The following is a 27,808-nucleotide window of genomic DNA, read 5'->3' as shown; positions in this document are numbered from 1 at the left end:
ACAGATTTATAGATGAGACTGTAATCCTTGAGAGAAAAACATATGAGGGGACTAAAGTCTTTATAGTGTAAGTAGCGCTACTTCTTATTTTACTGGAGCATCAGTTATGAATCAGGATCTCCACTGTGTCAAAGAGTGCAGTAGATATGGTAGTGGACAGAAAATAAAAGGCTAACCATTCACCACTGATTTACATCATTTAAATATGAAAATAATTTCTGACAGCAGAGATTATGCTGATTCCTATCACTATATTACTTTAGGTTGAATTTCTATTATTTTTTATACAGATCAAAGCCAGTTTTTGCAAATTCTCATCACTATACAATTTCTTTCAGCTTTGGATCTTAATTTCATTCTGCATCTTAAGTTTTGTTGATACAGTCTGGTCACAACGGAAGTGTTGAATTGTAAAATTAAGTTTATTCTGAATTACTACAATATCCTTAAAAGCTTTCCCAGAGTCTACTGGATCATTTGTTTTTTGTTCCATTTGCTATTATTTTTAATTGTTTTGCATTATTGAGAGTCAGCTGCAGTAGCAAAACTCTTTGATGCCGATAGGTGCTAAGCTCCTACTGATGTCAGCAGGAGATGCCCAGGATCAGCGCTGCTCAGGTTTCACTGCACAGTCTTTATTGGGTTGACAAATATAGCCAAAGACTGTGGGAGGAGGAACCCTCAGCAAATCTCACTTGTCTTAACAGCTATTACAGTGACAGTCTTTAGAAATTACAGAGCTGACTTCTCTAAAGATCAAAACAAAAACCGTGGTTTTGTTATAAGCTGCATGAAGTTCAATTAAAATCTATCATAGTATAAAAACTAACTGCTACTACCAGCCTACAATATTAATGGAAATTATCTTTATAGCATAGCATAGCATAGCGTAGCATAGCATGGCATAGAACAGAATAGAACGGAACAGAACGGAACAAAACGGAACAGAACAGAACAGAACAGAACAGAATAGAATAGTTCAGTTGGAAGGGACCTTCAAATATAATCTGACCACTTTAGGATTAACCAAAAGTTAAAGCTCATGATTAAGGGCACTGTCTAAACGTGTCTTGAACACTGATGGGTATGGGGCATCAACCACCTCACCAGGAAGCCTGTTGCAGTGCTTGACCACCCTCACGGGAAAGAAATTTTTCCTTGTAACTACTCTGTATCTCTGGCACAGCTCTGTGTTGTTCCCATGCATCCTGTCATCAGTGACCAGGGAGAAGAGAGGGGTGCCTTCCTCTGCCCTTCCCCTCCTCAGGAAGTTGCAGAGAGCAACAAGGTCGCCTCTCAGCCATCTCTTCTTCAGACTGGACAACCCAGGTTTCTTCAGCCTCTCCTCATAAGACATGCCCTCCAGCCCTTTTACCAGCTTTGTTGCCCTCCTCTGGATACTTTCAAGGACCTTAACAACCTTTAAATAATGTGGAGACTAGAACTTCATGTAATATTTAAGGTGATGCCACACCAATGCTAAATATAGTGGAACAATCACCTCTTTCACAGGCTGGCTCTGCTATGTTTAATGCATCCAAAAAAATGTGGTTTGTTCTTCATCAATCAACCGATAAATTTTATCAAAATATAATATAAATGATGTGTGAACACTACCTTCTACAGCCATTTAGGATATTTTTTTTCATCTTATTGATCATCTGGAGATAAAAAGAAAAGTAAATATAAAATCCATTTGCCTTTAAAGAAGCCAATGAACAAATGTTTGCAACGTGATATGATGTTCTAGGATCCTGTACAATGATGCTCAGGTTCTTGAGATTTGACTGACCACCACAGCAGGAAGCATTACTAAAAATGTATTCCTCTCCATTCACAGGCATAGGCTTAAAAGCATTCTCCCTTCCTGGGGATTTTCTGGTAACAAAAACAATTCTCAGCCAAACATTTAAACTTTCCTTTAAAACATACTTGCTGCTATGCTCCCTGCTAATACAATTTATAATAATAGATAATTTAAAGATCATATTGGGTTGTTGAATGTGTAAACTTTCCCTTTTAGTACCTAAATAAGCAATTTCATATAAAAAAATATAATAATAGGAATAATATAAACAAGGAAGGGGCTGTTCATTTGTTCAAATGTCCTCACTAAGGAGATTTGAAAATGGTTCTTTTCTGTATTTCAGAGTTTATCTTGTCTAGTTTTGGAAGTCCTAAGTGACTCATATCTCTTCCCTCGAGAGATTTTTCTGCAAATTGCAATATCAGAACATCAGGGAGTATTCCCTAATTTCAGTCTAATGCATACTTTTTAAAATTTCATAACGTTTTACTCATGATTGTAATCCCCTGGTATCAATCTACATTTTTATTTTTCCTTGATGCATATAGAATTCAAATATTTGTAAGTCCTGTCTTTTCAAAAGAATCCACATAAACTTTCTTCATATATCAGTTCCTCCAGCATTTAAGAATTGTTATTGCTGTCTTTAAATGGCCTGCATTCAGGAAAAATAAAAATAAAAATCAGGTAACCTGAATTTCAGAGCCATCCCAGAAATAGTGACACCAGATCCATACATCAGCGACCATAACTTTCTTAGCTTTTCAGAAGTTTTGTCTACACAAGTTAAATCAGCAATTTTTGTGCTCTACAGTACGCTGGAAATTTATTTATCGTTCACAATCACCCCAGTTTGTTTTCATCATTACTGGGTTTTAGACTATTCCCCACTGTTGCTAACTGCAGAAAGGCAGCTGGATAGAAATGAAAACGTGTAAAACTGCAGCAACTTTCCTTCTGTTATCAAGTCTGAGAGGTGCTACTAGAGCTGAAAAATTATTGGTACCAATGTGGGACAGTTTGTGAACAGAGTACCAAAAGATACATCACTCCAGTGCAATTCCATAGCTGCTTCTATTGGCCTGTGTTTTACCAAGTCCCAGCTACAGTTTTTGCTGCCTTTCCCAAGATGTGTGCAGAGGCATAACAGCAGATAAGCCAACTGCTCTTTCTCTGAAATTTCACCTTTTTCTTACTGTCATGGTACAGTGGCTGCTGGCAGTGCAGCAAAACAAAATTTGCACTCTGTGCTGGTTGGGGTAACTTGGCCTGATATGCACTGCGAACCTTAATTGAAAATGAGTATCTTACGTCCTGAATTTCATGTCATGTAACACCCAGCATTGAATAAATGGTGTCTTCAGAGTGACTGGTCACAAGGGACTAATTTTATGACTAAGGATTACCAATATAAAAAAAGATTATTGGCTTAGGTCTATTGTACTTGTGTCAGAGTTAGTCATTCAAAGCCTAAATATGTAAAGAACAAAATGCAGAGGCAGAAATGGAGATACAGAATCACATATCCGGAGAACTAGATCTGCATCTGATCAACTATGTGCTCTACAGGGCTGTGTAGAATATGGTATTTAGCTATGAAAAGAAATCAAATTGAACAATGCAGCTGTGTTTTTTGCTTTTTGAGACATGGGCTTCCTTCCAGTAAAATATCAAGATGTTACTTTAAGTGTGATGAATCTTTAAAAATGGCAACATAAAATAGTCAATGGTACACACTGAAGGGGCGGATCTTCAGCAGCAGGAGACAATGCCAAGAAACTTTATGAGAAGCACAGATCAAAGATAGGAAGAGACATTAGAACAGATAAAGGAAACCTATAAAAATATTTTCAAAATAGTTGCTAAATACTGGACTTAGGAAAGCTGTAGATGCTGAAAGGACTCCTTAATTATGAATAATAGAATAAAACTATTTCAAAGCTAGCAATTAGACTTCAAATACTAACTGCGACTTTCAGTTCTTGACACTGTAATAATTCCATTAGCTGAACAGAGTGATGGAGGCAGGCTAGTTTCTGGTTTTGACAGTACATTCGACTTAAAAACTCCATCTTGGTGAGCACGCAAAACAAGTTGCATATTTGTACTGAATCTACTGAACAGATTCAGATGAAACATTTCGGTACAGCGTAACAGCCAGGTGAAAGTGATGCCTCCTTTTTTCAAACTTAGCTCAGTAGCTAGGGCACCCTTTCCCACAACATAGAAAGCAACTTTCAGTTCTCAATGAACGGTCAGTGAATCATCTGCAAATTAACACAGACTGCCTTTGAATTATTTTTGAGGAGGAGAAGCTCAGAATACAGTATTTAAGTCATCTGCATGGATCTGCTACTAACTCATCAGTGAAGAGATTGCAGAATAGACTGAAAGCAGCACACCCTTAAGGTAACATGTAAGGTTAGATCATCTTCCTTTTCTACAAAACATACAGGCTCAGACTAAAAGAGAACTGCACCCAAGTTCTCACGACATAATGAGCAGCAACTGTTAGAAAACAGTTTGGAAATGATATCAATTCCTTGCATCCCCCCGTCTGGCAAGGATGCTTAGAAGAAGTCCATAGCTTCCATCACATTTTTTTTTTTATTTTGTACTATTGTACATTGAAATAAACCATGTTAAACTGCTTAAACCAGTCATAGTTAATTAATTCTCAAATAATCGTTCTTCCATTTTTTGGTTTATTTATTGAGTCAAAAGTCAATCTTTTGTACTTCTACATTCTACTGAAGTCATTACTAAAGTAATGCTGTAGCTGTGTTGGGTCTAGGCATTCACCATTTATTTGCCAATTAGTACAAAAATTCCTAGTAAAACTAAACACTAATCTCATAGGGATTTTAGCATATCTTTGAAAGCAGCACTTTAAATGTACTCAGTTGTTCTCCAGAACAATAGTATTTCCTCTCTGAAAATCATAAGCCAGGGATCATGGCTGACCAATTATTCACTGCACCAAAACAAGACCATATCTGATGGCCATATCCCAAAAGTGCTGTTTTGTTTAAGTGAATGGATCCTATGTCTTCAACTTAAGCTTGTTTACAAATTTTTGGAAAACACTCTTTAAAAACTCATTTTCATGAGCTATTATGTCCATGACAGCTCAGATAGGAGTTTATTACTAGGATAACTTACATTTTCAAACAATTTCATTCCAAATTATATATTATTATTATTTTTTTTAATCTGGGGAAGAGAAGGACTATTGCCCTCTGCAGAGGAAGCTCCTAATCTAGCATAGAAAATGCCCACAATGGTACCTCTCATGAATATAGCTATACAAGTCAAATTACTTCATTTTTTTTCCTATAGTGAGCAAAAGAACTTGCGAGACTTTATAATCAAGAATCTTTACAGAAATATAATCTATTCATATGTGAAAAAAAGATCATGCACACAAGGAACAAATCCTGAAATTTCCCCTTAGTACATGAAACTTAAACCAAGAGAACTGTTAGCTATAATCCCAGCCTTTGCTTTGGTCTGAGTTCCCTCATGTCCTCAAGAGCTGGCACTTGGAATGTGGTTGGAATGGATAGCTGGTGTCTGGGACAGAGGGCAGGCAATGGTAAAGGACTTCCCATTTTGGAAGCAGCCCATATCTCTGCTAGACATCAGCTACTGTGACAGTGCAAGTCTATTTATAAAATCTACAAAACTAGCCCATAAAATCCTTCTGGAGCCGACCTGATCACTCCTAGGTACGGCACAGAGTCATTGCCTCTGTACAAGAAGAAACGTGTGATGCTATAGGATTTCTGAAGGAAGAAACAGAATGAAAGTTTGACTCTGTGAGACAGATAAAGGAAAACTGTAGTACTTTACAGTGGTATTAAAACTGCAAGTGACAGGGACAAGGAATTCAAACTGAGGCTAATGCTTTTCAAAGCCTTTTTTGGTGCTCTGACAAAAGATACTGTAAAACCAGGTTATCCCATAATATCGAAACTTCTGAGAATGACAGCAGAAGCTGTAATTTGAGAGGTCTTTGCTTTACTGAAGGAGTAAAAGGCAAAGATATTTGTGAAAATCTCTTTTTGCTATTAAAATATATTTTAGATTTTTTAGAAATATCATTTTCTGACAAAGACAATGGAAAGATGCCTGCAATCTTTGACAGCCCTCTGGATAAACAAGGCCTAGGTTGACCACTTTTCAAAATATGACACACATATAAAAGCCTTGAGAAATTATGATTAAAATTATGACTTGTTTTGGTTTGTTTTCTTTCTTTCTTTTTTTCCCAGAAACAGGATGCTCTGTTTTTATGGCAGAATTTCACCTGAGGAACTCAAATGCAGAAATACAAACTAAGATATTATAAAGTAGAAGCCCTCACTACTGCAGAGCTAATTTGGCAAAACACCTTTTTTTCTTTTTTCTTTTTTCTTTTTTTTTTTTTTTTTGCTTAAATTGCACAGACATTCATGTGCTGACCCTGCAACCACATGAACATGAACGTGTAAGATTGCACAGTAAATATTGTAACTATCCCCAGTGAAATATGCTTGAATATAAAGTTAGCCCCATATGTAACCATGTAAGGGTAGGGATTTTATGGACAGTCATTAGCAATGTCTGCAGTGGCAAAACCAACCAACCAACCAACCAACAAACAGGTACTGTACACAGGTCAGGGGAACCCAACTGAGAGAGCCCCAAGTTAGCAGCCAGCGATGCAATCCAAATTACTGCTCTGCTTCTCCCTGAATTGTGTTGCCATCCCATCTTGCCTGGTCCCGACTAAGGCATCTCAATGTGCCTGCAGTGAAGACACTTCCCCGTTATTCATCAGAAGAAAGCGTGCAACTCTGGGGCCAGCTGCTATGATACTGGTATTGATTGTGGAGACCACGACTGGCAAACACTAATCTGTAGGTGCCTGAGTTACCCTGTCATTCCTATCTGTACACACATTTCTGTTCAGCTTATAAAGAAAGAGGCTAATAACATTACACTGAGATTATGTGAAGATAGACATTTCTATTGAGATAAATATAAGAAGGCTATTTTAGTTTGAATCAGTGTTACTAAATTGCTGAATTTGCTCTTTTAAAATATATAATCATCTTTTGTTCAACTGAACAAACAAAAGCTTTTTTATTTTCTCTTTTTCATTATGAAACAGAGGACTATAATAAATGGCAGAATTTTATATTTATTTATTTGGTGTGTCTAGTACATTTGTTTTTCATATAACTATGAAAATAAAGTGAAAAATAATGACAAAAACGTCACAGTATATAAGCTATGTTCACTTTAACTGTTGGCTATCTTGACAGCTTAAATTCCTTCGGTCAAATTTACTTCAGAATGAGTGGAAACAATTCCCTTTGAAAATCAGTAGGTATTACGTACTCCTTCTTTAGGTATAAATTCACTCTCTTTATCAAAACACTTTTGTCAATGAAGAATACACAATGTCCCACCTATATGCCAAATAAGCCTCACTTAAATAAATTCAGTTTTATGTTACATGAACAGAACAAAATCTGACACTAACATGGGATAATACTGAGGTTAAAAAAACAACAACTCTAATGTAAAATGATAAAGCCAATACACTGACATTCCCATAATCAAAAGCATGTAATAAGACATTTTGTGAGATCAATCAAAGCTTGAGAGGTGATTTTTTGCAAACCTGTTTTGGAACATTTTTGCAGTCAGTAAAGAGATACGTTAAAATGTACACTGAAGCTTCATGCCTAGCCCAGAACTGTGAAGTATTGAAACAAATAATTTTCTGCATTTTATTGTAAACATGCATATTTTATTTCTCTTCGTACCAACAAGAAAACAATTTATCACAACAATAATCAACTGAAGAAAAAGATTTGTTTTCTCCAGTGACATAAAAAACCATATGCCATGAAAAAGTATTATCAGGAATAGCTTGTCTGGTAAGAAGGAAATGAAAATAGTATGGAAACAATAAGGAGATGGCAGTGAAAGGCAGAGACTCTCTTGCTTTAGAGACAGACTGTGGATTGGCTCCTGAAAGCCTGAGTTAATATTTACTAACCCTAAGCACATTCAACAGCTTCAGATTTTCTTCTTTTAGTGGGGCCACTGCTCCTTTTTTTTGAAGACAGAGCAAAGCTGTGAATAATGCCTAAGAGCTAAACTAAACCAGAAATAAGTGACTTTTTTTAATGTGAGACCTTCAACCTCAATTCCAGTTCCCCAGAGGCCAGCTTTGAGTCCTTGTCACATAATGCTCTCACGGATTTCAACTGGGGATAAAGATAGTTCTGTAAAGAAACTGATGAAGAAACTGCTACTGAGAAAGGTGAGCTTACAAGTCTCTTTTGACAGTGGTGAAGAGAAGTTAGGGCAATGTCATTCAGAACAGCGAATTTAAATAAATGGACTGCAGGAGGTTAACGGTGACTAGAGATAGCAAAGGCAAATTACACAGCTCTTCAGTGAGTCAATGAAGGCTACTGCTTAGCTAAAGTGCTCAAAATTAATTAATTTGGGGTGTGATGCAAGATGTGCTGAACTGATCAGAATGTATTTGTTTCAAATACAGGTTACTGAGCCCTTTAGAAGAATTGTTCTGACCCAGTCAGAAAAAAAAAAAAGGGCAACAAAAATAGAATAATACACATGCAATAGATATTAAAGAAGAGCTATTTTACATGGAAAAATTCCGGTTCCTCTCTGCATTTTAAGGGAATCAGGGGGCAAAGGAAAAAAAAATAGACTTTTTATTGTCTTAGTGACTGATGAAAGCAGTGCAAGTGTTAAGGTTGCCAAGAGTTAAGGAGGAATGTCCCAGGAAAGGAATGAAATTAACCACTTCTCTGATATGGACTGAATATTTGAGCAGAATTTTGACTAACATTTCATTCCTCTTCTGAAGTAAGATTTCCGCTTCTTTTAATGAGCTTTATTTTTTTTCTTTTTGTACTTGAAACTTGTTTAACATCCATTGTGATATTTCATAGAAACACAAATGCTTCGCATGAATTTATAATATACAGTCATTTTTCAAGTGTTTTATATTTAACACTGCACTACTTTCTTGAATGCCCATACCCCCTCAAAAGTTAGAACTCAACTTTTCTATTTCATAGCTAAATATGAATTTGAAAATGTACATTTATTGATATAGTATATATTTTATTAGTTTACTATGTCAGTTTACACAGATACCTTTGTATCTGTGTTGTTCTTTGTACATCTCAGCATTCATACTTTTGAGAGACCATCTCACTGGTGACTTTGAAAATGCAGTGCCTCACTGTTTCCACTCTGACTGCTAACATTAAGTTGTTTTGCCTTTTGGTCATGAAAGAGTCAACAAAGCTGTGATAGGTTTGGTTAATGACACTTGAATACAGCATGTACAAAGAAATAAAAAAATACTGGGGATATCATGTCTTATTAGAACAGTTATGAGATATTTTGCTGGTTTACCTTCCATTATGGAAGATAACTGAATGGATGGAGCTTTCATAATTTATCAAGATTTAGAGTAGATCTTTCTCAGCAAAACACAAACACATCCTTGCACACCACTCACTTGTCAAGGCAAAAACTACATACAAATGAAATGTAAAGTATAAAGGTATAATTATTTGTTTAACTCTTTACTCTACAAAAAGATTTGTATTTTACAAGCTTGTAGCAGTCTTACGTATATTAATAGTGTTTAAGGCTGATCTGTCACTTTTCCATGAAAAAATACTTTTCTACTGCTTTAAAATACAACATTAATATTATTTAAAGTCACAGAAATTTATTTGCTAGAATCTAACACAAAATTCTTACCTAAAACAATGTTAATAATTACAAATCTCCTTACGAATTGCTCTATTAAAGGCTTCATATTTCATTATTTACTACTTGCATTAAATTCACCAAGACTATTTTTATAAGTGAAGGATGTCAGAAGAGTTTATACAATATTTATCCCACTGCCTTATCAAATAAATTAACTTGCAAAGTGCTTGTGTACGGATTAGGTAAGACTCATGTTTCTATTAGCTGCACAAAAATGAGCCTGCCTTTCTTTTTTTTTTTTTCTCCTCAATCAACAAACAAAAATACAAAAAGAGTCCTATGTCAACTAATATTGATTGTCGGTATATACTTTAAATCCTCTCATGAAAAAAATATACCTCTTTAAACTAGAAAGGTAACATTTCTCTCTTTTCTCATCCTCTTGCAGCACAAAACACTAAAATATGCTAATTCAAGCGGTTTGAAATTAACTTTATCAATGAAATAGAAATCAAACGATAGTTTCTCATATGTTTAAAAGTAATATTGGAAATTTGTTTTTTTTCCTCAAAAATCTGAGATTCACGGCATAATAGGGAATACTATAGTAGAGAAGCCTTTTGCCTTTGTACATATTTATCTTTGTAGAGTTACACTAGTTCAGGAAGCACCTACAGAGCCCAACATGACATTAAATATAGCATAGCATATAGCATATATTATACTGTGTAAATGTCTTTGTCATCATATTTATTTATTTGGCATACTAATATTTTATATGAAATAACATTCAGTAGCTCCTTGCCTCAATTTTAAAAATAATTTTCTTTCTTCCCTCATCAGGATAGGGAAGAAACTTCTACAGGATAGTAGAAGTGGAATCCAGAAAATCTTTCACTGATCTGTGCATGTATAAAACTTTAATTCACATTCAGCTGTACATGACAAAAGAGATTCTAGACTAAAATAACAATCTCATAACTACAGAATAAATTTAAGTTATATCTGGATCTTCAGTAAACAGTAGATTCAATACAATGCTAGTTCTAGAGAAAAGTTAGATTGCCAACACAAGTTAAAACAGTTTGTCAGAAATTCCTACTGCCTTTTAAATTGTGCTCATATTTAAAGCCATGATGTCAGGAAAAAATGCAGGAGGCAAAGGAAAAATAGTTGTAAGAACATTCATCAAAAAAAAAAAAAGTTACTCCCATATGTCATTACAAAGCTAGCAGCTGTGTTGATGAAATCACAATTCCTTTTGGTGACATCCATATGGAATGCAGAGCTTTGACATTCCCCTTCAGTAAAAGCCACGGTCTGATTTTCTACACCTAGCTGCATTAGGCAATTGTCAATTCTACTTGCTGTTTTATTCCAAAATAAAAATGTTATGGGGCGTATTATCTACACGAAATCCAGAATTACATTTGGTATGAAATATGTTGCAGTGGGCTTTGTTCCTGATACAAAGAAAATTCTCTGTGTCACAAAAAACATAGAATATAGCATCACAGAGTGATTAAAGTTGGAAGGGACTTGAGGAGGTTTCTTGTCCCCCTTCCTGCTCAGAGAAGGGCCAGCTATGAGATTAGACCAAACTGCTCAGGTCTTTATCCAGTTGGGTCTCGAAAACCTCCGAGAAAGAAGACTGCACAGTCTCTTTGGACAATCTGCTCCAGTGCTTGGCTGTCTAAAGGATGGATTCATATAGAAGTTTATAATAGAATTTAGGTGTCTCAAATTTTCTCAAATTGACTTACATTTTTTCTACTCTATCTGGAATGTTTTAATTTTTATTTCTATACTCCCCATGGGGTTTTGTTTGTTGTTGTTTTGAGGGAAAAGTCACGACAACTTTGGGAGTATCTTGAGAAGGGAGTCCTGCTTGCTTTATACTTCTCATGGATCTTGTGATCTCTTAAGAGATCTTTTAAGAACTCCACTTGTTGATTCTTCAGGTCTGAAAATGTCCTTTTTGCATTGCACAAAAAGAAATTTGAAATTATGAAACTCCCTATTGCACAGAAAATATGATATAGAAAATTCTTATAGTCAAGGTGCAAAAATAAATTACTACACAAGTCATACTAGACAGCCACAATCATTGTTTCTGACTTAATTAATCTACAGATTAGTACATGACAAAGTCAGTGTAAACAATAAGTGGAAATAAAGTCAGAGGTGATGCTTCCGCCCTAAGAATGCCTACAGCATTTTGAAATACTAAGAAAAATCAAGGAAAAAAATAACGAGGGAACTGGGAAAAACAGAAAATACTAAGGAAAAGCTACAGACAATTTTAATACAGGGCTTATATATGGGACGTCATGTGTATCAAAACAGAATCACATATGGACCAGGTTGCTACACAGGTTTTCAAATTTTGTGCCTATCTACACTAGCTATTTTTTACTGCCATTTATATGGAAACAAGGTGAGTACATGCCCTTTATATTTAAGCTGTATAGTTTATGTGATATCATAAAATGGTACAGTGAACAAATAGATATTAAAGTAGAAGAAATAAATGGCAACGGGCTGTACCTATTACGTAGCCTACCAGCTTTCCTTAATTGCCCAACTGCCCAATTGCCATTGCAAAAGAAGTAAGATTGCTAGAATTTCCATTTTAAATTAAATTAGGCTAATGAAGGCAATTGGAAGCACCTGTCAGTAGTGACAAATACTAATGTACCAACAGTAAAGGCAATAGGATTTTTAAAAGTATATTATTCTTCACATTCTCTGTTTTATGATATATGCAAGTCATCTCAGCAAGGACCGAGATTGCCACGGCTGTAGGTGTGCTAATAGGCTATAACTGCCCTGAACATCCTCACCTGGGGCCTCCACCCACACCCCTGCCCAGGGGCTTGGGGGCCCATTTAAGCTCAGGATGGGGCTATGGAGCCTTGTTGCTGGTTGGAGTTGCTGAGTAGCCCTCAGGAATGGCTTGCTGCTGCTAAGAGACCTTGTTGGCAGATCTGCCTACTATGTTTGGATCTTTGTGGGGCTGAGCCCCACTGGTGAGGGTTACAGGCCTGTGCTGGGGAGCTGTTTGGCTGCTGGCTTGTCCCACTTGTGGAGCTGTATTGCTCTTGCTGCTTCCTGGCAGAGATGAAGGTTTAAAATCTGTAAGTATCACTGGCAGAGCCTTCCAGGCTGCAGATGGAAGGGTGGAGAAGCCAGCACTCTAGGGAAGTGTGCAAATGGGCTGGAGTCTTATAGCTCTTATCCTAAGCAGCAATGTCAGCTGTAGTATGACTTGAAATAGAGTGGGCTCACTGAATTCTGGAATAAAAGATAATTGCTCGAAGCATCTTCTGACACCTATTTTTTTCGGTGAAAACTACAAAGTTTGAGGCTTTTACTTACTAGTAAAAGCAGTATTCAGTAGTGTAAAATAAATAAAAAGCTAGGAAACATCTACTTGCAGAATACCCAGACAAGTAAGTGTTTGTCATACCCCAGTTCCATCTACTTTTACTAAATCACCTAGCAAGGTTTGAATTCCCTGGTAAGAGAGCATTCAAGCCTTGACTACATAGCTCTTTCATAAGACCTGCCACTGTTGCTCTGTCGATCACACATTGTGGTGGGAAGCTTAGTGCAGGAAGGTTACAAGAACTTTTGTCATGTATCTCCTCTGGCTTTGGTCTCGGGAGACTGAGACAACATAGCAGCAGGAATGCCAAGAGCCAGCATATGCAAACATTCCCTTCATCGTTAACGTTGTTGGACCAGCACTGTGTGATAGTAGTGAATGTTAAGAGACTATAAGTATGTCAAGAATTCACAGGGCAGACAGGCTTGAAGCTGCCTTAGGATTTAGGCAACCATATAGATGTTATTGGGAAGGCTTGAAAATTAAAGCAACAGCTGATTTTTCATAGAAGAGCTAAGCAATAGCAGTCAAAATTTATTTCATAGTTTGCTTCAGAGTACCTACTGATTAAATGGCAAAATTGGCTTTTCTCATAAGAGCAGAAATAAAATCAACTATTTCTGTATTAGTAGCGTAGTTCTACTGGTTAAGAATATTTATGTAAATAGAAATCTTCTGCATTTATGCTTAGGCTTGTTGCTTTGTCAATAACACCTACCTCTTCCTAGTACTTAGTATATATGGCAGTAATGACTTGGTACCCTAAAGCACCATGTGGAGATGCCATCTTGTAGAGAGAATGGGTATGGCATTTTGGCTAAGACTGTCTCAGTCTTCAACAGAGAGAGCTTCCTGCAGGAAGCCTACTTGGCTGTACTGCTCCCTCAGCTAGGTTGCACAGAAATAGCTTACTGGTTTGTGTAATAAAGATGCTTATTGCCTGTCAGCTACTGGAAATCAAGACATTTGCCAAGCGTTTTGATATGTGCATACCATGTCTAATGATTGTGTAGGATGCATATTACACTTAAAATTCATATCTATTTCTAAATGAAAATATTCAAAATACCTGTGATGTAGTTTTACCCATTCATTTGTTCACATTATAAACACAATTGTAGGATTTTAGTCTTACACCATTTTATTCCCTTTTTTTCAATATGGTGCAAATCATTCCACTGAATGGATTTCATTCAGGGAACTGAATGGATTCCCTGATGACTGTGTTTTAGAAGCCTTTATTGACTGTTTTATATAGTGAAGAAAACAACGCACAATCAGTGTTAAATCATGATATAAAAACACCTATAAAATTGACTGCTGTGTTTTTCAAATGACACTTAAATCCTGATTTATTTCCATGAATGAAACCCGGCTGGGATTCAGACTGAGACAGGTGTCTAGTTACAACTGTAGTTATTTAACTACACAAACTTGCACCTACGCTTGCCCAATGAAGTCCCAGTTTCAGAGTCCAAACGTTGCTTGGCAGTCACAAAAATTGACAAATTTTACCATGCCTGTTAGATACCAGGGCTAACATAAGGAGAGATTTATGGAAGCTTAAAAGCTAATATATATTCTCACACAATTATTTCACTCATACTGTAAGAAAAAAAGCAAAGTAGGAAAAAAAATGCTGGCATTCAAAATGGGAAGTAATACATATTTATGGCAATGTGTAGGTTACAAATGTCTCCTAAAGCCTTAACATTGATGTTCCAAATGAATTAAAAATCTCCCATTTGCATCTATGGTAGCAGTAACGTGCCATCTTAGGTGCTGTGAAAGAACAAATTTACAAACCAGAAATCCTCTTACCAACAACGTGATCTCTGCAGTAGTTGTGTTAATTTACAGGCAGGAAATCCATATTAAGTGGAATTAAAACAGAGTATATTTCTCTAATGTAAGCACCAAAAACATTTTTGGGGATGTAGCAATTGTCTTAAGTACTAAGATCACAGGAAGTTTAAAGATGAGGTCATATATATGGAAAACCCCAATGCTTTGAGCAATGAAGTGTTTAATGTAGCTGATGAAAGTAATGGTGAAAGTAATGGTTTATAGTGATGGTATGTACTCAGTATAGGCCCATCATTGGGCATTATTATCAGATAGAGGGGTATTTTGTAGTTCTTAAAATTGAACAATCTAGATGTTAATTACCAATGTTTCTTCCATGGTATATTTTTTTTCTAAATTATTGTGACAAATTCTGAATTTGTTTGTGTGCAAACAATTTCATTTCAGGTAGTCAAGGCTTGTTTTAAAGTAATGGGATACTTATGCCATTAAAAACATTGCCCACATTAGCATGTTTAATACTACTGATTTTTTCAAGATGCTTTTCACCTCTGTTTATTCTGTCTATTGTAAAATGATCTGGCTTAAAGTAAAGATTGCTTGCTTAGTATGAGCCACAGACTTCTGGTAAGTTATTAGTGCCTATAAGATATGAAGATAATCGTTAGCAAGTCAAAAACAGTGACTTACTATCCTAGAGAAAGACAGAAAAAGTCAAAGATCAAGAGGACAAAGAAAAAGAAAACAAACTAAAAGGATGAGCGTTTATACTGGCAAGACATAGCATGTTACTTTATTGAAATTCCATATTTTTCCTGCAAGAACTGTATATGGTTCAGTTCTTAGAAGTTAATTTCACAAAAATAAGAATTGCATCTTGTTCTTACTTTTTTGGCTTGAGAAATCTACACTGGTGAATGGCACTTTCTGCTGAGCCCAGGTTCATATCAGCGGATCTTGCATAGTACACATGCAATGCAGTTCTTTGGTACCAGACACTGAGGTGCTGTTACAAAAGCATGCATGAATTCACAAACATTTGATACATGAACACAGTTTAGCTTGTGGTCTTGCCATCTGTAGTTCAAGGTTAATACCTTTTTATTTTGAAGCTCATAATGGAGCTGAGTGTCAATTAGCTGTAATGATATCATAGATATGACATTCATGTGAGAAATAATTGAAAACTATGTGGCTTTACTTACGTAGAGACTGTCTTCAAATTTAGTCAGTCCAAGGTTTAAAAAACAAACCTCACCGTGGAGCAGAGTGTCACAAAAAGTTTTAACAAGCCTTTTTTGCTGTGTTCTTGCCCTCACTGTTATTCCCCCCCACAGTCCGCTGTACTCTTTTGTGTCTTCTGCACTCTATCTGTATTCTATGCAGCAGATTCAGACTGTCCAGGCTGCTTCTTGTCCCCATTTAAATCAATAACAAAACTCCACTTTGAGGCTTGGGATGTTTTCCTAGTTTTAATATTTTTTTTAGCCCTTCTAGTTATAAAACAATTAAAAGATCTATTGAAACAGCAAAATAATCTTTTAGTATGGTAATGAACAGATATGCCTAGCTCTTAAATGTGAGAAATTCCACGAGAGACCCCAGTTACCATACAGCATATTTTCTTAATGGAAAGCAGGCTCTGAGACTGTCTGTGGCAAGGCCAATTGATTTAAGCTCAGAGATCAGACATACTCTTTAAAGCTTTTCCTCTTCAGTGTACCTAAGAAGAGCTACTTGAAAGGATGAGTGAGTTCTGTTCTCATCTCTATGAACTATTATGGCTAAAATCTTGGTTTATGGAAAACAAGTATAACATTATGTTCCTAGCTGCAGTAGCACAGCATTAGTTACCTGTTCTTCTGATGTCATTATGTGAAAGCTCTTAAGTTACGGAAGTGACTGTGAAAAACAATGTCTAAAGATAGCTGGATTTTTAAAAATAAATACAATACATCTATAGCTCTTTTCTTTTTCTTTCAAATGAGCACAAAAACATATAGGCATACAATTGAACCTATTGGCAAATACCTAGATAATCAGTTGTTAAGGAGAGTTCTGCCATACACTCACTTTTCTGACAACCCACAAATAATTGCTTAGATGACAATTTTCCAAAAAATTTGACCAGAGCTTTTGTACACTATTAGAAAAAGCAACAATTTCCCCTACTGTAGCAAACAGTAACCTGACAAAAATACTACAAATGGAGTCAGCAAAAGTGAGGATTGCTGTCATAGAACAACAAATGTTTTTTTTTTTTTTTTTCCCCAAGGCACTAATAAAGTCAGAATGTAGTCTTCAACCATGCAATAAAATGCTCTCAAGTTTATGAACATACCTAAAGAAACTGAAGTAGAGCTTTATCTGATAATCAGAAACTGCATACATTGTTTCACTCTGCTTCTGCATTAAAACACTGATAGGTATTGATGTAGATGGCCATTAAACAAAATATCAGGAGAGGAGGAGAGGAGAACATGAGTTACGTTATTTCACCTATCTGACTTTTGCCAAGTAAGTTAGAATAATTCATTCAAAGGTAAGTCTTCAACTGTTTGCATAGCAATACATTTTCAGAAAGGGGGGTGGGGAGGGGGAAAAACTTGCCAAAATACAAGCCAAATTAATATATATATTGTATATATATATACATATATATATATATATGTTTCCATTCATATCTTGAATTTTTGTACATGTGCTTGAGCTAGAGAGTAGTGGGTAGTCTAGCAGAGTCAGTAAACTAGAGCTAAGTTTGGGATCTTGTGACAGCCATGAGCTTTATAAAGCTGCAGACGTCTTCACCTGTGCAAAGCTTGACAAAGTGTTTTAACAAAACAGACCCTGGGAACTTAGAGATTCTCCATCTCCACAAACTTGTTTCAGTAAGTCCAGAAAAAAAGGAAAAAGTGGTGGGCATCTCACATCAATATAAGGCATGAAAAAAACATAGTCCAATGTTTTTGAAACAGAACAGGGTAATAGAGACAATGTACATGAAATTAGTTTAAAGGCAGAAATTTGGTTAGTAAATCACAAAGAAGCTTTAATAAATAAGGAATGTGGTTTATTGTGTCTGACAAACCAGAAGGAGAAATGCAGCCTATCCCTTAGTCCCACATTTTAAACTATGCATGTTATGATTACAGTCGTAAACAACGGATGCTGTGTCTGTACATAGGAAAACAAATAATAGTTCATTTTTTTAGGAACTATCTGTAGGAAGAACATACAATTTAGTCGATGAGGGAGCTGGAATAACCTCTTGTATTTCCCAATGACTATACTTTAGTATTTAGCAGAAGGAATGCTTTTGTTCTTTGTGTGCTTTTTCTCTTCTATATTCTCTTTTTTTTCTTAAGCGCGGAATGTTTCTGTTCTTGCACCTGGTCATACAAACAGTACCCCACTATTTTTACGTGCTCTAACCCATGGCACTTTGTTTCAGGCAGCTGCAATCGCTGTGTTCTCTGACCAAGAAGACAAGCTTCTGACCTCTGCCACTAATGCCAATAGGCAATCAGACTACATAAAATGCTGCAAGTAACAATTTATTCTACTGCCTATAATGAAAAATCGTACAGCAATTCCATCCTGAAATTCAGCCCACTGACTTCATCGTAAGTATGAGATGGTTACTGAATTAATGTGGGAACCTGTATTATGTTTTTTCTTTCTGAAAACCTCAACCTATTAGCAGAACAGCCAACGTATGTAAAAATATTACATGGCTTTTGAACTTTTCTGAAATTTTCACTGGTTAACTACAGAAAAGATTTCCTTAGAGTAAGTTCCATCATCATCACTATTTTTCCTGCTCTACAGAAGATAAATATTTTGAAAGAAGGAAAAGATGGAATAAGAATTTGTGTGTCTAGGGCCCGAATGTCTTTATGTGTTCTGATAATTCCTATTCAGTTTACACACAGGTTCAGAGGTGAAAACAATTGCTCAGTACTGAAAAGCTGGAAAAAATAAATTTTCCAAATTAAAATATTATCCAAATTGAGTATTGATATTGACATTAAGTCACCCGCTTTAAAGAAAATTTTCAGATCTTCAAGTTTTATGAAAGTACTGGTATTCTAGCAGGATCAACCACTTAAGGGTATGTTGGGTCCCTCTCTGCCTGAATATACTGTTATGCCTAAGTAAACTATTATGTTTAAGTGTCCTCTTTATATACCATCAAGTTAAGGTTGTTATAGACATCTTATGCTTCCCAGTTTCAAAACTGGACTTCACTAAGAGGGAAAAAGTAGAGGGAGGAACAAATTGGAATGATGTTTGATGGGAAGTTGTTTTTTGTTGATAATGGCCTAAGAATACACTCTCATAAGGATCCCTTTTTTGTGTTTCCAGAATCCTGTTGTGCTCCTGCCTAAGTACAAGTACCTAGTGGCCTAATGTTCTTCTGTTATTGAAACACAACATAGCACTGAAAGTGTGTTGATGTAATCTCTGAAGTCTGGAAAAACAGAGGAAAAAAACTTTTAGATCGTTCTCTCATTCTGCTATACTGGAAGACACCAGAATGACGTTGCTAAATATCTTGATCCAGTAGACCAAGATTTTGTCTTGTCTCTAATATATCTAAATATTACATCTACCTGATTGTTCTAAAGAAATATGTATTTTTTAAGGTAACTACACTATTATTCTGATGTTGCACTACTTGGGATATTTATTTCTCTTCAAAGTATAGCAGACAAAAATTATTTATGAACCACTGCCTGTGCTATCCTTCTTTCTGTTTTTGTCTTGACCTCAGTAGTACTTAGTAGTCAGATATCAACTAATTTCACTGTGAGCTCTGGTTATTCAGGCCTCCAGAAAATCACATTTCATGTTATTTTTATTGAGGACATTCATAGAACTTCCGGATGTTGATGCACAGGTAACAACTTTGCAGGGCAAAATATAGAACTTCTGATTTTCAGATGTTCATCTGGTGGCAAGATTTAGCTTTGGAAGTAAGCACTTCACATTACAAGGTATAATTACTAAGCTGCCAACCTATCTACTTATTAGAATGACAATTAGTGTGCTACCTTTTGTACTACTAGTTGTGTTTAGCACTGGAAGGAATATAGGGTCTATGCTGACCACATGAATACTAAGATGTGAGTTAGACTCTCCATTTAGTTCCATTTAGTGTTTTTGATACTACAACAATTACACACAGGAAAAATAAAACTTCCTTGCAGAAATCTTAATATACAATGCTGCAGTATGAAAAATAGAGGAGAATAATATTCTGAAACTGTCATTAAGAATTGAACCCAACTGAAAAGAAATTCTGGTTCAGTATAACAGCATACTGAATAATCACTTCTTCAAATATCCATACTGAATAATCACTTCTTCAAATATCCAAGTGATCAACTTTTATTCTTCTGTATTCTTCTTTATTTGTTCCTGTTCTCTACAAGACAACCCACTTTTTACACATAACACAATGTCTGTTTATGGATTTACGTGGCGTTAAGAAAAGGGAAGTAATTATCTACTGTCATATGCCCCATCAAAATTAGTCAGTTCATTTGGTTTTAGCTATACAACATTGCAGAGAAATAGGAAATCAATTGAATTGCTAATATGTTTTGATCTAATATGTGTTTTGATTAAACTGGGGTAACATACTGTAATTCAATCCGTAGATTTCATTAAAAAAATAAAGCCACCTTTCTAAACTGTGGCTTCCATTTGAGATGTTGCGGTATAAATCCTTTAAGTAGGGAAGACCAAAATCAACTGTAATTCAGTTTTCAGATAAAACACATACTTACATTTTTGTCTGAAAAGATAGATTAGCATATTCATTTTTCCTGTCATTTATCTTAAACATTGTCATTCTGTTTGTCTTACTAGACATTCTGTCATTGCAAATAACTGTAAGACTTTCAGACTTCACGCACTACAAAAGAGATGTTTCTGCGGTAAATTGCAAACAACACCTAAAAGCACAGGATGTACTATTTCAGGCTACGATGAAATAAAATTACTCCATGTTGTACCTGTTGCTTTTAGGAGAAATTTAGGGTGGTAGGTGTAATAGCAACAGAATAATTTAGTGGTTGGAGTACATAAAAGACGTATTCTTGGCACTGTCAGTTAGGTGGGTATATTTATCTCAGACTCAATTCCTTCATACAAGTCTTGAAGTAGATCAATATTACCTTTTAAAAACAGTTAGAGATCATCCACTGAAATACCATAGTAACTTCAGATGATTATATTACAATCATCACGAGTTCACAGTAAGAAGTGATAAAACAGCTCTGATATCCATTATTAAGGAAAAAAAAAAAAGCTATAAAAGCTGTAAATAACAAATATTAATGCTATCATCTTCAGAACTAAAGTTTGGCCAAGCATTTGAGCTGAACAGTGTATTATGAACTTCTAGATGTATGTACAGTTGCTCTTGAGCCTCATGGGAGACCGAGCATATTTAGAGACACAGGGTGCTCTCCATAGTATAGGTGAGCATTGTTTTGTTACTGATTCAGAGAAGAAAAAAATAAAAAATTCTCCCCCCTCAAACCCTCACTTGCACAACTGCTAGACAGCTGTTTTCTTTACTTCCATTTTTCATACTGAACAGTGCTGTTTCATTGCTTTCTTCTCCTTCCTCTATTCATCTGTGTTCTTCCACCTGCTAATGGTAGAATTAAACTTTAGACTGTGAGGTCTTTTGGGCAGCGAGCGTGCCTTTCTAATGTTTGCCCTGTAGGGCTAAAGGAGTCTATGGATCTCAAACCCTACTTTGGAGAGTATTTATCTTCCTGGAACAGAGGGCTTGGGTATGGGATTTTCTTTCCACCAGGATTGAAAGAACCTGCAGGAAGGAGTCAACCTGAACAAAATCAAATCAGCAGCCTCTAGTCGCTGATTACATCAGATTATTTGCTATTGTTCTGATGGACTCTCCTTGGCCTCTTCTGATCTACTGTTTATTCCAGTCTTTTTTTGTTTCATTTCACACTATCTAAATTTCAGTTTCATCTACATCTTTTTCCTATTTTCTTCTCTGCTTTATTTTCTCTTTCTACTCATTCTCCTATATGGATTTCTCTTTTCTTTTTTTCTTTTAATGAAATATTACATAAAAATACTTAAATTCAAAGTAAAGCTTTGTACCTTTGGCTTCATGGGCAATGTAGTTCCCCACTGCAAAGATGCTGGTACTTATTTATGGAGTATCAAAAAGTGCAGTGAGAGAAATAGAATATTTGTGTTGATTTTGTCTTGCTAGAAAAAAATGTTGAAAAATTGGCAGAGGTACAACACAGAATCCCAAGGCATGAAGGCCTAAGAGAACACCATCCAATATGAAACTTCAGAAGTTCAACATGTTTTATCTGTTTAGAAAGAAAACTGAAAAGTATGTGTTACAGTGCATAAATATCTTTGTGGGAAGGAAATACAATCTACTAAAAAGTTCTTTGATCTTACAAAGAGGGATGTCACTAGAACAAGATGCTGAGCACCAAATTCAAATTGCAAGCTCATGCAATTTCAACAGTAAGAACATTTGATCACTACAGGAAACGCAAGCCAAACACAGGCTTCAAATATGGCATGGATGCCTTTGTTGAAGCAAAAATTCAGCCAACATTTGAGCTTTCTCATTTTCAATACGAAATGCATTTTATTCAAACACAAATTAGCCTACAACAGAGTTGATGGTTTGCTTATCTCTTTGGCTTTGAAATCTATGAATCTTATGATATTCAGCAACTCACTGTCATCAGTTCTACCAAACTTGCCTGTACATTCTTCTCCTGATTGCATAGTTAGTAACAGAAGAGTCTTTTGAAGTACTGAATTAACATATCAGTAACTCTTCTGAAATCTCAAAACCTGCTTCTAAATTTGTGGCATAGTAGAAAGATTATCTACTTTATATTGCTTAGTAACTATAGAACTTACAAAGACTTATTAGTTTATAAAGTTTGTTGCTTTTTAAGGTTTTGGGGTCTAGGACTATTCAACTGTTAGCAAAGTGATCTTTTATTTCACCTCATATGCATAATTACAAATTTTGTTGTGCAATTCAACAAAACTGGGAGATACTGATCAAGATGTTTTCTGGCTATTTGGTGCATCTCTCCCACAGCAAACAAACAAAACCAACCAACAAAAATTCAGTCTACAGCTGTACTAATGTACAACCAGGGCTGAAGCATAGGCCAAACACTGCTCTAGTACTGCCCATACTGTTTAATTGTTAGCATGCATCCAGGCACAAATGCTGAGCCACCAGAGAACCAGCTCTGGATATTTTATCTGCTAATATGGATATAAGTATAGAATTTAAGGTTATTCATATAAGTTAATTCTCCCCCCTAAGAACTGGATTAAAAAGTCTAGTGGATCTATCTAGTCCTACCTTAAAGACTGTTGTGAAGTCTTTAACACGATACATAAATTGTTCAAGGACATAATAATTACACATGCAACTAGAGCTTAATGCAATTCAAGCTTAAAGCTAACACCTTTTATCTTTGGAAACAGTAGTGTGTTTCTGTTGGCAAAATTAAGAGCTATTAAGAGTTGCTATATATGTATATATTTTAAACTTTTGGTCATGAGTAGCTATCTTTGTCAAATGATTAAGTTTTCTTTCAACAACTTGCATAGTATACAAATGACTGAACTGAAGCCTCTAAGCTTCAAGTTTGAGAGCATCTTTTCTCATACTAGAACACTCCAAAATCTTTGCAATACTTCACATTCTTCTTGAAGTGTGAATATCAGATTTGAGCACAGCACAGTCACAACAGTTTATAGTGATATGTGCACAGACATCATCTACTTCTACTTGATAGTCTTCTTCTTGTAAACATTGTATTATCTCATTTAACTGTAACACTGCACTAGGAATTCCTGTTCAGGCAGTTATCTTCAATGACCTTGTGTTCTTTACAAGTCACTGTTTTCAAAGACAATCTCTATTATGTAGTAAGTACAAAGTGTATACTCGGTTTCCGGGTTTACTATTTTGCACCTAGCTATCTTAAAACAAATATATTTCCCTATGATCTGTTGATTAGGGTAATTTTGACTAACATTACCAGACATTGTGATCGGCAAAGGTTTTATAACACTACTTGTATCATCAATCTAAACATTGACTAAAATCTAGTCAGGAACTGATTCCCTGAGAGATACTTCTGTTTGTATCTTGCCACACATATCTGCATTTTGACACATGACAGTGACCAGTCCTTAATACGTCTAGTATGTGTCTGATTTATTCCATATATTGCCAAAACAAATCAGTTGAAAGATCCATATATAATATGTCAATATGCCTCATTAAATAGCCTGTTCACAAAGGAAATGCTGTGGATATTTAACACCAGTTTAGCAGTTTTAAATTAATTGGGACAGTTTCACTTTCCTGTTTATTTCATTTCATATTTGTCAAAATAATATCCCCATGGAATTAGATATTATACATAGTAATTAGTATTACTGTGGATATGCTAGTTGTAAATTCATAGTTACAGCTGCATTGTAGATGTGCTTAAAATTAATTCTGTTGATTTTGATTTTTTATGTTATATATATTCTGTCCAAACTCAAAGTCAATTATTATTAGACTGAATATTTGTGAATGTTTTCTGCAATTCAAATGAAAGATTCATAATTAGATGTGTTTTTAAATGTCTGAATGATATAACAGTGACATCATGTTTCTTTGGGTTTCTCTAGTTTTAAACTCTTATAACTTAATAAATGCATTACTTTCAATATCTGTAAGCATTGATTTAAAATCTCCAGGATAGGCTGTGTGTTTAATTAATGGTGTAAGGTATTTCTACACTTTTTATCTGTATTTTTTCTCCTCATTTTAAAACATGTGAGAAGACTTCCAGATTTACACATCCTGCATTTGCAGCCAAAGCTCAGGCTATATCTTTAATCCCACTAGCTTCACATGTTCCAGCCCCCTTTGCTACTTCTCTTGCTCTTTTGCCCTTAGTCTGGTCCCCAGTTCTTAAAGGTGCCATAAGCTAGGAGATGTATAGAGAATGATACATATACACACCTGTATACATATACTTGCAATCACAATAAGCATTCTTTGTAAATTTGGATTTCTTACTTGAACTCATACATGCTAATATAAGAATGACTTTTGTGTTAAAAATTAATGATAGCTAAGTTGGTGAACAGATCATAGCTCAGGATGCTCTGTTTTTTTAATGCTTGTGTTTAGAAATTGATAGAAGCAGCCTCAGCCACATATTAACACATCTTCTGTAGTTGTAGCAACCATAAAATAAACTAGAATGCAAATTTGGTCATTGATTTTGTCTTTTGCCTAATGTTTGCAGTAAAATTCAAAGGATAGAGAGATGATCCTACTCTCTAGTGGCTAAAGTTCAATAAAAATGTAATAAAACATTGTTATAGCAATTTTTTCATAGTGAAATTTCTCGTAAAGTCTCATTTTATTCAATATGTTCTAATACAGCCAAGGCAATGTTAGAAAGAATTAAGCTCTCATAGTATTAAAGGATTGTAAGAGTACACCATGTTTGTTACGTTTTAATTTAAATGAAGACATCATCTTTTATTTTGTACTGATTTAAGCATATACACTTGAAACATATCATCCTTAAATCAATAATGAACAGCATGTGATCACCTACACTTGTATTCTGATAAATTCATCTGCAACGTATGTGTGGAATGGAAACTAAGAGAATGTGTTGTGACATACTGAGCTGATGGAATGGTGTTTTTATTTGATAGTGCACCATTCCTTTCAGTGCAAGATTTTGGTAAATTTTCTTGAGTGGCCAGGGAGCCCTGAAGGTATATCAGCTAACACGAAGTTTTAAATCTGTAATTCAGCAGGTAGAACTGGTTTTCCAGCTCTGGGAGCCAAATCAAAACATCTCAGTTTCTCTAATAGCTTTTCAAATTAGTTTCTTGATAGTAGTAGAATACTGTTGTCCAAGTCTTGTGTTTGCAACTTTTTTTCCACAGAACACAGCTCTGCAAAAGGTAAGCAAGTTTAAGCTCCAAAAATATTTATTGTCCTCAATAATATGTCATAATTTTCACATACATATACTCTTCAGTTGCCTGTCATGTTAACAAGTGTTAGAAAATTCTTTATAGAGGGCAGTAAATCCATTCTCTACCCACGTTTTGTTCACGTGAAAATGTGAAGAGTTTTTTCCCTATACCATCCAGACATTCTTGTTGTTTCAATAACAAAAAAAAAAATAAAAAAAATAACTAAAGACAATACAATAATTGCAGAAGGCCAGATCCTAACAATAGCAAAAGTCAACCGTATGCGTCACAAATTTGGCAAAGAGACGTGTAGAGAGAAAACTGAGTTTCACTGAAGTAAACAGCAAACTCCCTGCTAAGTTCAATAGTCAGGAGTTTGTATTGAATATTTAAAGGTAAAGTTAATGAGCATATATAATTTAAACTGAAATGGGGCAAGCTGATTTTTTGAGGGAATAAAAGGAACAGACTTGCCCCAAAAACTGCAACAGAAAATGAGATTTTTTATTAATTTCGTAACACTGTCAAGTACAGTTTTCCATAGAATCCCATTTACACTTTTGCTATATGGTTTCTGAAAATCTACCAAACTGGTATCTGCTAAAAATCTCTGCACTAAGGTAAGCCTGAAGAGGACATGTTCAGAATCTTGCAAATGAGATGACTAATATGTATGAAACCATTGGACTCAGTATCCTGAGGCATGAGCAAACTGTCACCACTGACTGGTGACTCAGAAGTGCAAATGCTTCTTTCAATCTAAAAAACATTAATGTGGGAGAAACACAGATGTTAGTAAAGAATACAGGACTGACTCTGTAAGGCTGAAGATTAATTTCTCTTCCTAAGACTAATCAGCAGTACAGAAAAAAAAAAAGACATAAATGGTTCTGATTAAGTATATTTATGTTTGTTATTCCTATTGTATATGATTTGTATTATTGTAAACAATCTTTTCTATGCTGTTATAGAGCTACGAGTAGAATCAAAATCCTATCCAATAGCTGTCTGGATATGTACAGTACTTACCTAGAGACTGAAGCAATGAAATTCTTTCACCACTAGAAACGCGTTTAACTAAATGTATACTTTCTGTATCTAGCCTACAATACTTTAATCTGTTTTATCTGTAACCTATCATCAATTTTTCATCAGATAGATTTATTTACTCCAACATTAATAAAGCATGTTTGATCTTCAGGGGCTCTTAGTACAACTGCTAAATAAAGTAATACAAGATAATTGTGTAAAGCTATTTCAGATTAAAATACACATATTGGCCAATATTTCTGTTCTTTTGATATATGATGTGCATTTTTAATTTTCATCACTTATACCAAGCTTACTGTTTATTTGTATCCTTGTTCAAAGAAAATTGCTGACTCAGATCTACCAGGAGTTTATCTTGTTGCTACTGATTTTATCTTCCGATTGTCTTTTTCACAATTAGTACTGTGTATTTTAATATTAAATCTGTCTGGAATATGCTCTATTCTATTGATCAATCTGCCAGCAACAAAGAACAGTCACACAGCATTGTCACCACCTGAAATGTGGTAGGCTGATAATTCTGCTAATAGCAGGACACAGAAGGATGCAGAAGAAACATGACTTATTTTCGTGAAATGAGCTAAGTATAAAGAATCAAAGGGAGATTTTAAGGCTATTGCCGAGGGGCAGATTGGCTACATAGAAAAACTGTTTACACAGAAGCTGTGTTGCAAAACAGCATGCACAGAAGTGTTTCTTGGGAAGAAGAAACATTTAATGGTCATCCTGACAACAATCTTTATGAAACAGTGATTGTGAAAGCTCCTCTGAAACTTCAAGCCGGATGTAATTTAGCAAATCATACCAGAACAACAAATACATTTTCAAAAATTTCAGAGGATATTATAGTCTGACATGAACTTGCAATTGGAGTCTGAGTATCAGAAAATATCCCCTTTCTCCAATATTACCAACTACTTAACAAAAGAGATTTCTCTACAAACAATGCCTTTAAC

The 27,808-nt window shown here is 35.3% G+C and overlaps 1 protein-coding gene and 1 long non-coding RNA gene across 6 annotated transcripts in view; one reads left to right on the top strand and one right to left on the bottom strand.

The window, feature by feature from the left end:
• PACRG (parkin coregulated) overlaps positions 1–27,808 on the bottom strand; it is a 226,986-nt gene that overhangs the window by 37,992 nt on the left and 161,186 nt on the right. The window contains exon 6 of one of the 5 annotated variants that reach the window (XM_035538523.1): positions 25,690–25,778. The exons of 3 other annotated variants lie outside the window; for them this stretch is intronic. In XM_035538523.1, the coding sequence (XP_035394416.1) occupies positions 25,705–25,778 (74 nt within the window). In that variant the 3' untranslated portion in view covers positions 25,690–25,704. Of the gene's footprint in view, positions 1–25,689; positions 25,779–26,434; positions 26,562–27,808 lie in introns of those variants that run through there. One more of the 5 variants, XM_035538526.1, reaches the window with a different exon arrangement.
• LOC118243922 (uncharacterized) lies at positions 7,876–25,307 on the top strand. Its single transcript, XR_004777382.1, has 3 exons — positions 7,876–8,126; positions 18,211–18,382; positions 19,125–25,307. It is a non-coding gene; the product is annotated as an uncharacterized LOC118243922 (long non-coding RNA).

This window comes from Cygnus atratus, chromosome 3 (assembly GCF_013377495.2).
Source record: "Cygnus atratus isolate AKBS03 ecotype Queensland, Australia chromosome 3, CAtr_DNAZoo_HiC_assembly, whole genome shotgun sequence".
NCBI lineage: Eukaryota > Metazoa > Chordata > Aves > Anseriformes > Anatidae > Cygnus > Cygnus atratus.
The sequence above is the reverse complement of the archived record's forward strand: the minus strand, read 5'-3'. Positions and strand labels throughout refer to the sequence as shown.